At 40.7% G+C, this 12,653-nt stretch overlaps 1 protein-coding gene across 4 annotated transcripts in view; it reads right to left on the bottom strand.

Moving 5' to 3' along the window:
- Positions 1-12,653, bottom strand: part of FAM135A (family with sequence similarity 135 member A) — a 139,234-nt gene that overhangs the window by 31,421 nt on the left and 95,160 nt on the right. For all 4 annotated transcript variants that reach the window (XM_045009427.1, XM_045009426.1, XM_045009428.1 and 1 more), the window contains 3 exons: positions 11,056-11,216; positions 4,297-4,388; positions 2,936-3,033 (listed from right to left, as the gene is read on the bottom strand). In XM_045009427.1, coding sequence (XP_044865362.1) covers positions 2,936-3,033; positions 4,297-4,388; positions 11,056-11,216 — 351 coding nt within the window. The remainder of the gene's footprint in view (positions 1-2,935; positions 3,034-4,296; positions 4,389-11,055; positions 11,217-12,653) is intronic.

Here is a 12,653-nt window from a genome sequence, read left to right as displayed (position 1 = left end):
ATTAAATGAATGCAGAAAATAAACTAGCCTCCCACACTTCAGGTAGATTCCATCAGTTTGACAAGCTATACTGGTATTATAGTGTGGTGTACTAACTGGTAGTATAGAACAGTGGCAGTACTAACATTGTACTGCCACTGTTCATCATGCATTAGCTCTCTACATGAATAAGGGACAGTCTTCAGAGATGCCTATCCAGCACTTTTCACAAGGACAAAATTATAGAAGACTAAAATTAAGAACTATACATTTGTGTAACTTGAACACAGGAGTTCTGGGAGTCCTTATATAAGTCGCTGCCAGACATAATGCCCTACAGAAGTGTTATTTCTGTTAAGGGTTTTGTAGTGTGTAATATATTTTGACTTGCTGGCTCTACAGCATTTAACATAGTATGCTTTCCAAAAGATAACCTTTTAAAATGGTGTCTCAGTGGATGGCACTTCACTCTCCCTGCTCCCCACGGTATTTGATGTCAGTCCATCTATGTATTAACTGAATAATAATAGAATCATATAAATGTAGGACTGGAAAGGACTTTTAGTAATTATGAAAGAATTGAAGTCTGCTATTCTCTCATATAATTGCTTGTGCAGATCCTCATGTAGGAGTTGTGAGCCATGCCCTTGTGTTCCTGAAAACCATTCTAAACCAGTTTAGTCATTAGGGGGTGCATAGGAATTAGGCAGTAATTACCATTCTAAAAAGCCTGTTCCTGTAAATGTCTTGAGTTGCTCTTTCTTTCATCTAAATCATGGGGAAGAATGACGGTTCAGTGTCGATTTGCAAGGCACTATATATTCAGAGAACTCTAATTACTGAGTTAATACATATTTTTCCTTTCTTCCTCATGCAACGGTCTCCAAGAGGCACTCACATTAACAAAAAGAACTCTAGAGGATGAGAGCTGAATGGTTAACTAAATACAAATTGAAGTAGTGCCCTCCTGAAACAAGCATGGTTCTATCTATTCAGGTACTCAGATAGTTCTAGAGTAAAAAAAATACTGTTGTTTAAATATGTGAATTAAATACTGAAAGGACACCTCACTAATTTCAGTTAGATACATTACACAGATAAATCATGGAGATATCTGCTACCTTGGTGGAAAGGGACTTAAAGGTATTTCTGGTGTTGAACTCTTATCTGCTCGTAAGAGGCCTGGATACTGAGTTTTAGCCATTTGGACTCTCTGAACAGATCACTTCCCCTTTGGACTTTTCCTTCAAAGAATGAATGAATGGAAATGAGCATCTAAAAGGTTTTGGGTCCTTCTAAACAGTTACTCCAAGGTCCAGACACACGGTTTATGCATTCTAATCTCCCCAAGGATGCTATGCGGCTTTGTGAAAACAAATGAAAAGTACATAGTTTGATACAGATGAAACTCATATCTGATGCAGAAACTTGATAGAGACAGATCACTTCCTATGTTTGTGAAATGATGCAGAAGAAGAATGGAACAAGAACAGCCTGCGCATGGACTGGGAATGGGCTCTTTACTGAGTTATCAAAACTGCTACTTTCTAGAGCAGTGGTCTCCAAAGTGGGGTGCGCGTACCCCGGGGAGTGTGCAAGAGGATTCTTGGGAGTGCGCGGCAGGAGGAGCGGCTTTTTTTTTTGCTTTGTCAGTTCGGGCGGGAGTCCGAATACCTTTTTTTTTTTTGCTTTGGCAAAAATGGTAGAGCCGGCGTGGCAGGGGGTGCATGCTCACAAATTTTTTACTGATAGGGGTACGCGATCAAAAAAGTTTGGAGACCACTGTTCTAGAGGATGAAGCAGTCCTGGAGAACCTGGAAATGAAGAGATTTTCTCTTTGTGCTGTACCCCTTTAAGTTAACAGGCAGAATGAGGCCACTTTTTTTTTTTTTTTTTGCTGTACAAAAGACACTCCTGCTGGATGTTTCCATCTGATACTGGGTATAGTTCCTATGATACCTGAAGGAAGTTGTCTTCGCCTAATGGTAAGATGAAACCCCTCTAGAAACTGAGCTGCTCTGGTTTCCTTCAGTCTCCTCAAAAGTCTTAGAAGATTGGGCCTTTGAAAAGGCAGAGGAGCAGCATTTCCCAAAGCATGGGGTGTGGACAGACTCAGTTGTTCTCTCTCAACTTTCATTAAAAATATTAGCCAGCTGTTACTGTTATGAAGAAAAACTTCAAAACATGACCCAAGTGTAACCAATGCAGCAATGTCTGTCTGCGTTTGCAGAGAGCCTAAAACAATAGTTCTGAATTGTTAATTCATAATAAAAAGCATGGATTCTTTCTTAAAGTGCAAACCACAACACAACTTTAAATATGGAGCTGGCAATTGGTGCCTCCATGAGTATTGTGAGTTAACAAGGATTGATGGTATGGAATGGCGTCCATCTAGGAAATAAGATCCTCTGCATGACATATCTCCTCCTTGATGTTCTCAGACAGGTTACTGAAGGCAATAATCCAGAAGGGCCAGAATACATTACAATCAGCCCACAATGCCTATAATGCAACAGCTTGCAGTGCTGACTAAATCCTTACCATAAGACCTTAAAATGGTCTTTAAATACTTAAATTTAAAGTATTTAAAGCAGAGCCCATCACACTAATTCCCACAGTGTAGATCTAAAAGTTAATATATTATATTCTGAGAACTTCAGTTACTGATGAAGAAATTTTCCTTTTAAGATGTTGTAGACTGTTACATTTTTAAAGTCAGTAACCTGCAGCCATAATACTATTTATAGCTTTAATATTGTGTATTAAAACTTCTTTTGTTTTTCATTTAGATGCTCACATCATCTAATTTTCTCTTACCTTCATTTTCCCCCAACCTCCTCTTGTTTGTACCTGAATATCAAGTAATTGCATGATAGTTTAGGACAACTAATTGTGTACTTTCTAGTGGGTATTATATATTTTATAGAAATAAAGTAATATGAAATATAGGTATTACCTGATTTTTGAAATTGTTAGGTTGTAAATTTGAATATATTGTATTATTTCATCTAAAAGGCGATCAGTCATGGAATCAAAATCAGCAAAGGTATCATTCTGTAGAAAGGAAAAATAATTACATATGTTCCAAATACAGTGAGTTATTTTACATTCAGTATAAATTCTTATTAACCAAATATATAACAACTAAACCCACCTATAAAAACATGCTTACTAACTCTGATATCAGAACACAACATTGCAGCACCCCCTGGGTGGGTTTTTTTGGGAGGAGGGAATAAACTGTCTGTACATAATTTTATGATAAGCACTTTGCTCTAAAAAGCACCAAAACTAATATTAACAGTACCGTTAGTCTAACCTCTATCACATATGCACAGTTCTCATCAGCTGGACAGAGAAAAGACAAACCACATATCCCAGATTAAGCCACACTGTATCTGAAATGATCATATGAAGCAATTTACTGTATGCAATAGTAGAATTTACTATATGCAGCTCTCTCCTATTTCAAAGTGTGAAAAGAGGGCCCTTATTTCAGTCTAGGGCTCCTTCTCTACACTAATTAATAACAACAAGTTACAGTGGCTGTAGACTTAGATCATACGAGTTGTTTCACCTTACATCCATTAATAACTGGCTATCTGAAGTACATCTAGAACATGTATTGTAACGGGATAAAAATTATATTAAAATGTCAGCTATATTTTTTTTCAAGCTAAAGTCATTTGAAAACTATTCTAAAAAAATCAAAGAAATTTAAGATTGGTAACTGCTACTGATTTATCATCATAATGCCAATATTGCAATGCAATGACAAAAAAAAAAAAAAAAAAAAGGCTGACTATTTTGTGGTTCTCAGATTCTGATCCATGAAACATTAGCTCTTCTTTCTTCCCACCCTGGGCTTCACTCCTGTCAGCTAAGATGGGGAAAAATTAGGGGTGTTCTAGACTTAATTGGTTATTATGCTGAGAAGAAGAGAGGATTCCAGATTATATTACTATACCTCTGAAAGCTCTGTAGAGTTGTATTAATTTATATAATATGTATACATTATAATATATATTTAATTTCAAGGTCATGCCAGTTTGTATAATTGCTTTAGTGTATAATCAAATTAAAATTCAGATTCTGCAAAGGGATTCACTTGCATGGACCATTTTATGACCACTGAGTCTCCCTAATTACAGTAGTTATCTGAAACGGCTAAGCAGTCTGTATATATGGATACTTCTGCATGATCAGGGTCTAAATTCATTATAATACAATAATAATGGTAACTAAGAAAATATTATTTTTTTAAAATGTATACTATTTAATTTATTGTATGAAAATCCTTTTGTTGTTTACAAATACCTGGTTCCTTTCAGACATAAGAAAATCTATTCGTCCTCCGGGTAGTCCAAGCTCAATGTAAGTCTTCACTAATCTCAGATCGGCACTATTACCTTTAAAACAAACAAACAAACAAACAAACAAACAAACAAACAAACAAAAAAGGTTAAAAGGTTTGCTATGACAAAAGTTATCTTGCTATTTAACAAGGTAAATATACTAATTTAGAAACAAGACAGATACAATGGACAGACAGTGCTGGCACTCCCCAGCAAACTAATGCAAATTTTATATTTTACCATATCAAAATTAAAACTAATTAAGACCTCTGATGCTGTAATAGCAAAACCAAACACAATGATACAAACACAATGATACAATCACAATCTACAGAAATGACACAAAGCTCAGTCATTTTGCAAAACCCAGGACTTACGTAGTTAAGTTTTGGCGTATATAATATAATATATAATACGTATATAATATTTTACATTCACTGGATGTTAAGGCAAAAAAGTACAACAATGTACTAACTAATTTTGATAAAATTCAATGAAATGAACTCAGACTGGGGGAGGAGTAAAGGAAGATTAGAGAATTTGAGGGATAGGAGAGAGGAGTAAGGGACTGGTTAGAAGTAGCACTATATAAGGATTGGTGGCCCCCTTGAGAATTGAACTTACAACCCTGGGTTTAGCAGGCCAATGCTCAAACCACTGAGCCATCCCTCCCCCCAATAATAATAATAATAATAATAATAATAAAAGTAAAAGTAAAGTTTAGTAAAGTAGAAAGGCAAAATGGATTATAGAAAAAGAGGTTACTGACCTGTTCAGTAACTGTTGTTCTTCAAGATGTGTTGAACATGTCCATTCTACTCCTGGTGTCTGCGTGTCCTGCTGCTGGAAACTTTTTTCCTCTCTGGTACCCTTTGGGTGACTCGAGAGCCTCTGCTACTGTGCACCACTGTGTACACGTATAAAGGTCAGAGCTGCCCCCAGGTCTCCCTAGTTTCTTTCTGCTGGAACTTCAACATAGAAGGGTAGGAGAGCGGTTTGTGGAATGGATATGTGTAACACATCTTGAAGAACAACAGTTATTTAACAGGTTAATAACTTTTTTCTTCTTCGAGTCATTACACATGTGTATTCCACTCTTGATGACTCAAGCCATGAAACTCAGAGTCTATTTCAATAAAGATTGTAGAACTTGTCCAACTCTACCATTGTCACTACTCCTAACGACAGTATAATGGTATGCAAACGTGTGGACTAAGGATGAGTTTACCGCTCTACAAATGTCCACAACTGGAAAATGTGCTAGAAAAAGGCGCTGCGGCGGATTGATTGTGATCTCACTGAATGAGCTGTGGCTCTGCTTGGCAGGGTTACATTAGCCAGGTCACAGCACATGCATATACAAGAGGCTATCGAAGAAGAAATTTTCTGAGTGGAGGCTGGTTGTCCTTTTATTCTGTCTGCTACAGCTACAAACAGTTGGGAGGACTTCTGTCCAGGTAGAATGCCATAGCTCTTCTGATGTCCAGAGTGTGCATACATTCCTCTTCCCTACTCGAATGTGGCTGTGGGTAGAATACAGGTAAGTACATTGACTGGTTGATATGGAAAGAGGACACCACCTTTGTGACAAACTTCAGAGGAGGACGCAGGTAAACTTTGTCCTTAAAAAGATCATATAGGGAGGCCCAGACATTAAGGCACACAGCTGTTCTTCTCTTGTGGCTGAGGTGATGGGAACCAAAAATGCCACCTTCAATGATAGTGGTAAGTAGCCAAAGGCTCAGATGGGGACCCATAAATCTTGACAACATTAAGTTTAGACCTCCTGGGAGAATGGGGTCTTGCACCTGATGATACAGTTTGACTAGACCTTTCAAAAACCTTATGGACATGTCATTAGAAAAAAAAACAGATCAGGGTGGAAGGTTGGAACAGCTGCAAGATGTACCTTGACAGAAAACTAACAGCTTAACCTTGGAGGTTTCAGGCCCAATAAGTAATCTAATATGTGTTAAATGGAGGAATGGGAAGGAGATACTCTGTAATGGAGAGACCTGTTGGAAAAACACCTCCACTTAGAGAGAGGTAAGTAGTCCTAGTAAAAGGCTTTCTACTATTTAGCAGGATCTCTTGAACTTCTTTTGAGCGAGACTGCTCTCTAATGTCTAACCATGGAGCATCTATACAATTAAATGGAGAAATTGCAGGCTCTGGTGGAGTAGGTGATCATCATTTTGGGAGTGTGATGAGGTGACCGCCCCACACTGGCCTATAAGGGGTTAATGGAGCCCTAGGGAGGCTGTGGAGAAAGCAGCCAATAGGAGAGGGGCTGTGATGAGCAGCCAACCAGGGCCTGGCAGGCTCATATGAAAAGAGCTGCAGGGCAGGGCACGTGCAGTTAGTTGCTCCTGGCCATGTTCCCAGAAGCTACCACTGTGGGGTCATGAGGGAATGTGGAGAAGGAGATCTAGGTGGGGACTGGTAGATTCTGCTCTGAGGCTGAGAGATATAAAATGTCACTTCTGAGTCAGATGAAGGGGATTCCCCTTCCTCCAATCATGGAGGTACTGCTCCAGTTGGTGCCGGGGACTGGTGCAGAGAACTTGGCGATGGGCAGAGAGTCACAATCATTGCTGGCTTCCCCTTTGGACAGTACTGATGAGCTGACTATCTGGGAAATAAGCAGTTGGTGTAGTACTGCATGCTGTATCGCTGGCGTTGTTGTCAGATGTTTCAATAGTCCTGAGGGATGCGACTCCTGAACCACCAGTGATACCAGTACTCAGAGGCAGAGTAAATTCCCTGCTGCTGCAAAGGCCTCTGGGGTAGTTGGCACTGAGATTGTATTTGTCTGCTGCGATGCCACTGATGTTGACACTTTTAGCACTGGACTCGACAGTGTCTTCTCCAGCACACAGCCAACTGTGCTGAATTAGACACTGATTTGGAGGAGGCGTGCTTAAATTTCAGTTGCACTCTACTAGACTGCCTCTCACCGCTCTTTCCATGCGTGTAGGGTAGAGGTCTTCCCCTGGTCAGATTCTCTTTGGAAGATTTATACTTCTTCCGAGGCACAGGTGAAAGAGTCCCAGGACTCTGACAGTTGTGGAGTTGCACTTCTAACTGAAGCTAAGCACTTGACAACAGGTTGGACCAGGATAGCTCCGAGGATGGTCTGAGCACCACCTCCATCAGCAGCAACTTCAGCCTAGCCTCCTTATTCTTTGTTGTCCTAGGCTTGAATTACTGGCAAATCTGGCACCAGTGTATTTGCTCCTCCCTCACACTTAAGACAACTACAGTGTGGGTCGTTCACCAGCATAGGTTTTGAGCAGGAGGTTCATGGCTTAAAGCCCAGCAACTGGGGCATGCCTCAGTGCCAGCAGCAGAATATACATGCACACACAATACACACACACACACACACACACACACACACACACACACACACACACACACCATTTTGGTTTTTTTAAAACAAAATAACTAACACTTACTAACTATAACAAGTACTAAACTACTACTATACCATATATACAGAGCAGAGACACAGTTGTTCTGGCAATGAACAGGGGTTCCTCCAATGACCATCATGAGGGAGGCCGAGGGCAGGTCTGCCCTTTACACCTATACGCAGTGGCACACAACAGCAGACGGTGCTTGAGCTGCCCAGCAAGTATCACCAAGGGAAAAAGTTTTCTGACAGTTGTTTGTGGGCACACAGACACCAAGAACAAAATGCACAAGTGCAATCACTTGAAGAATTATAGAAATGTTGGGCTGGAAGGGACCTCTAGAGGTCTTCAGAGTCCTTCTCCCTGCATTAAGGCATGAGCAAGTATATCCCCTGGTCTAGTCTGACCTCCTGCACAATGCAGGCCATAGAATCTCACCCACCCACTCCTGTAATAAACCCTAACCTATGACTGAGCTACTGAAGTCCTCAAATCATGGTTTAAAGACTTCAAGGTGCAGAGAATCCTCCAGCAAGTGACCCATGCCCCATGCTGCAAAGGAAGGTGAAAAACCCCCTGGAGGAAAATTCCTTCTCGACCCCAAATATGGTGATCAGCTAAACCCTGAGCATGTGGGCAAGACTCACCAGCCAGACACCCAGGAAAGAATTCTCTGTAGTAACTCAGAACCCACCTCATCTAACATCATATCACAGGCCAAGGACATATTTACCGCTAATAGTCAAAGATCAATTAATTGCCAAAATTAGGCTATCCCATCATACCATCCACTCCATAAACTTATCAAGCTTAGTTTTGAAGCCAGATATGTCTTTTTCCCCCACTGCTCCCCTTGGAAGGCTGTTCCAGAAAGCACTTGAAACCCTTCCCAACTTGGTGTCATCTGTAAATTTTACAAGTACTCTCTCCAATCCATTATCCAAACCATTAATGAAAATGTTGAAGAGTACCAGATCCAGGACAGACTTGTGCAGGACTGCACTAGCTATGTCCTCCCAGTTTGACAGCAAACCATTGATAACCTCTCTTTGAATACAATCTTTCAACCAGTTATTGATTATTGGAAGATAAGCCTAACATTCCTGGAGTGCTACAAGAGGGACATAAGGATCTGATGAAAATCCCTGGGTGGGTTGATGACCTAGGAATAAAAATACCCACATCCTGGCTACACTACAGCTTCCACAGTTGCTACCATCAGTAGATCTGCTTTAGCAGTGAATTACACATCTGAATTTTGCCAGGGAAGAGAGCACTAAAGGTACCGATATTTCTCTTTTTTGGTTTGAGGTTCACCATATAGTAAAAATATTGTAGGAATAAAAAAAAAGGGTACGCTGCTGCCCCATTTAAATGATCAAATTTATTATGCAAGTCAGTTCCTGATTGGAGATTTTAGCCAACTTCTTTCCTAAGTAAGTTTTTCTAACCATTTTTTAAATCAATGGACGAGGAGGGTTTGATATGAGGTACAATAGGGAACAACGGCATGGTTTTGGCAACAATTTATTATGGATGGGTTAATTGCTTGGCATTACATGGTGTTAGAAAATCTGGATGGGGGGGTGGGGGTCAGCATCTCCCAGCCCAGTGCACAAGTTGAATTAGACAGATACTAATAATGAATGCTCCCTAGACAGAATCATGAGTAGAATCTTTTTGGATATTTGTTTTTAAACATGGAAATTTGACAGCTGAACATGAAGGATGATTATGGTATATAGGAATTGCTATATCAGATCAGACCAGTGCTCTATTTATTACACTATCTTGTTTCCTTAACTGGCCAGTACCAGATGCTTCAAAAAAAACCCATAATGGACAACTATGGAAAACCTACCCATAGGTGAAGTTTCTCCCTAACCCACACCAGTTAGTAGTCTGAAGCATGTGAATAAATATCTAACTAATAAATAATAAATAAATAAAAATCTAAATTTTTAATCCTTCCTAATTTCATGGTGGATGTTCCCATTACCAGAATAAATGTCTAATCGTTTTTTGAATCCTACTAAGCTCATGGCCTCAATATCTTGTGTCTATGACTTTCAACGGTAAATAGCTAGATAAACACACTTTTCTTCTCCTTGACAATGTACCTATAAAGCTTTTAAACAACAACAACAAAAAAACCAGTTATTAACCTTTCTGTAACTGTTGTTCTTTGAGATGTGTTGCTCATGTCCATTCTATGTTAGGTGGGCACACGCCGTGTGTACCATCACCAGAGATTTATCCCTCAGTGGTATCCATCAGGCTGGCTTTAGTGCCCTCTGGTGCTGCACGCTTATGCGCTGGTATAAGGGGCACCGCTGGCCCTGCATCCTCTCAGCTCCTTCTTGCCGGCTGAGGGGCAGGAGAGTGAGTTGTGGAATAGACATGAGCAACACATCTTGAACAACAACAGTTACGGAAAGGTTAGTAACCGTCTTTTCTTTTTCGAATGCTTGCTCATGTCCATTTTACACAAGGTGATTCACAAGCAGTACCCAAGGAGGTGGGCTTGGAGTTCATGGTCATGCGGATTGCAACACTGCTCTCCCAAACCTGGCGTCATCTCAAGCCTGCTGTGTGATGGTGTAGTGGGAGAAGGCATCATTAACAGTCTGAGTTTAATCTCCCTGTCCTTTGTCCCAGACCTGAAGGCCAGCCAGAAGTTGCACTTCTGGGGGACATGGGACTCCCCCCAGGAATGGACAAACTTAGAGTGGCTGTAGCTCACAAGTATAGCCTCTCAACAGGAGAGGTAATATTTGAAACCTGGCAAGACAGGCATACCCTGCCAGGGAGACAAGGCGCCGAAAAGTGAAAAAGAGAGGAGGAAAACAATACGCTCACTACTTAATGCTAACTAACTTTAACTTATACTAACTAATCCTAACAAACAACTATAGTGTAAACTAGAATATGAAATAGCTGAGGCACTCTCAAAGTGGACATGCTAAAGCTCCATCTCAGACCAACGCAGTAGAGAAGGAACTAAGGTTGGTTCGCCTGCGCATTGCTATATAGCCCAGTGTCCGGGACAAGAAGGCACAGGGTGCATGCACAGGCCAAACAGGCATTGCTAATGGAAAAATCTCCAATCAAGGGTTCAAGAGGTGCATGCACACCTGAACTGGAGCACTCATAGGGACACTGCTCGAAGAATATCACATTCTTAATTCATTTTGATGAATCTATTTCTTTCAACATGGTTTAACGCAGAGCTCAAAACAACAAAAACAAAACTTTATCTACATGCTCAATTGATCTGTTATTCAGTAACAAGTGCCACAGCATACCATCTAGGCCATGAACACAGACTACGAGATGTATTCCATCTTCTGAACCTTCATCCTCTTCTGTGCTGAAATAAGGTGCCGATGAAGCCAGTCTGAGAACATTACTATACATAAATCCAGGGAGTTTAAGTTGCTTTAATTCCTCTTTAGCCTGGAGAAAACTGGAACAAAACAATGCTTACTATAATAATTCTGTTGTATACCTTATTAAAATCCAATAAATGTAAGGTCTGCAAGAACATAATTTTCTACTGCTTTTTACTTAAATATTTCATTTATTTAGTTCATATAAAGCATAAAAAACATTTATTCCAGACTTAGGCACCCATGACAAATTATTAAAAAAGTGCAATCCAAGATAAATACAAACAGTGCCAAACTAACAAAAGAAGTCAGTCCCCAAAATCCAACTTTTCCACCTCAGATCTCATGAAATCCTATTCTCCCCAAATAAAGTCCCCACCCACAAACACAAGCTCTCCATCCTCCAAAGACCTTTGCAAATTGGTTGGCTTTGAGGTATATCATAAAGGTACACAAGATTCTGGAGTTATTCCTGTCAAGTGCAGTAAACAGCATTCATCTAAATAAATATTAGTGTGAATACAATTGGGTTTAATTCTTTCTTAAAGCCTGATCTGAAGCCCACTGGAAATCAAAGTAAGTAGAGATTCCAATTAACTTTACTGGAGTTTGGATTAGGCAGGCACTTAGGCCCGGATGCACAAAAGGAGTTAGGCATTGCAATGCATCACAGCGACATAGCTACCTCCTTTTGCAGAGGCAAGTGTTGTTAAGACAATGGGAGAGCACTCTCCCGTCGATTTAGAGTGTCTCCTCCACAAGCACTACAGTTCACCTCTGTAAGTACTGTAATGCAGATGTAGCCTAAGTCTAGACTGCGGGGAGATACCTAGCTCTGCTAGCAATTCACAGCTGGGAACTGTCTTTGCAGTTAGGCATCTTTGTTGTTTTAGCAAGAACAGTGTGAGGTCATGGGAAGGAGACCCTCCCTCAATTAGGGTACTCATCAGGGACATGGGAGATATCTGGTTCAATTCTGCCTTCCACCTGAGGGGTAAAAGGATTTTGAATAAAATCTGCCACTTTTCAGGTGGGTGCTCAACCATTGGGCTGTGGGATATTCTGATGTAAGGGTATGTCTACACTACAGGATTATTCCGATTTTACAGAAACCGGTTTTTGGAAACAGATTGTATAAAGTCGAGTGCACGCGGCCACACTAAGCACATTAATTCGGCGGTGTGCGTCCATGTATCGAGGCTAGTGTCGATTTCCGGAGCGTTGCACTGTGGGTAGCTATCCTATAGCTATCCCATAGTTCCCCCAGTCTCCCCTGCCCACTGGAATTCTGGGTTGAGATCACAATGCATGATGGGGCAAAAACAGTGTCACGGGTGATACTGGGTAAATGTTGTCAGTCAATCCTCCCTCCGTGAAAGCAACGGCAGACAATCATTTTGCACCCTTTTCCCTGGATTGCCCTGGCAGACGCCATAGCACGGCAACCATGGAGCCCGTTTAGCTTTTTTCACTGTCACCGTATGTCTACTGTATGTTGCTCACAGACGCGGTAC

Source organism: Mauremys mutica, chromosome 3 (genome assembly GCF_020497125.1).
Source record: "Mauremys mutica isolate MM-2020 ecotype Southern chromosome 3, ASM2049712v1, whole genome shotgun sequence".
NCBI lineage: Eukaryota > Metazoa > Chordata > Testudines > Geoemydidae > Mauremys > Mauremys mutica.
Note: the sequence above shows the minus strand (reverse complement) of the source record. Positions and strands in the feature narration are given on the sequence as shown.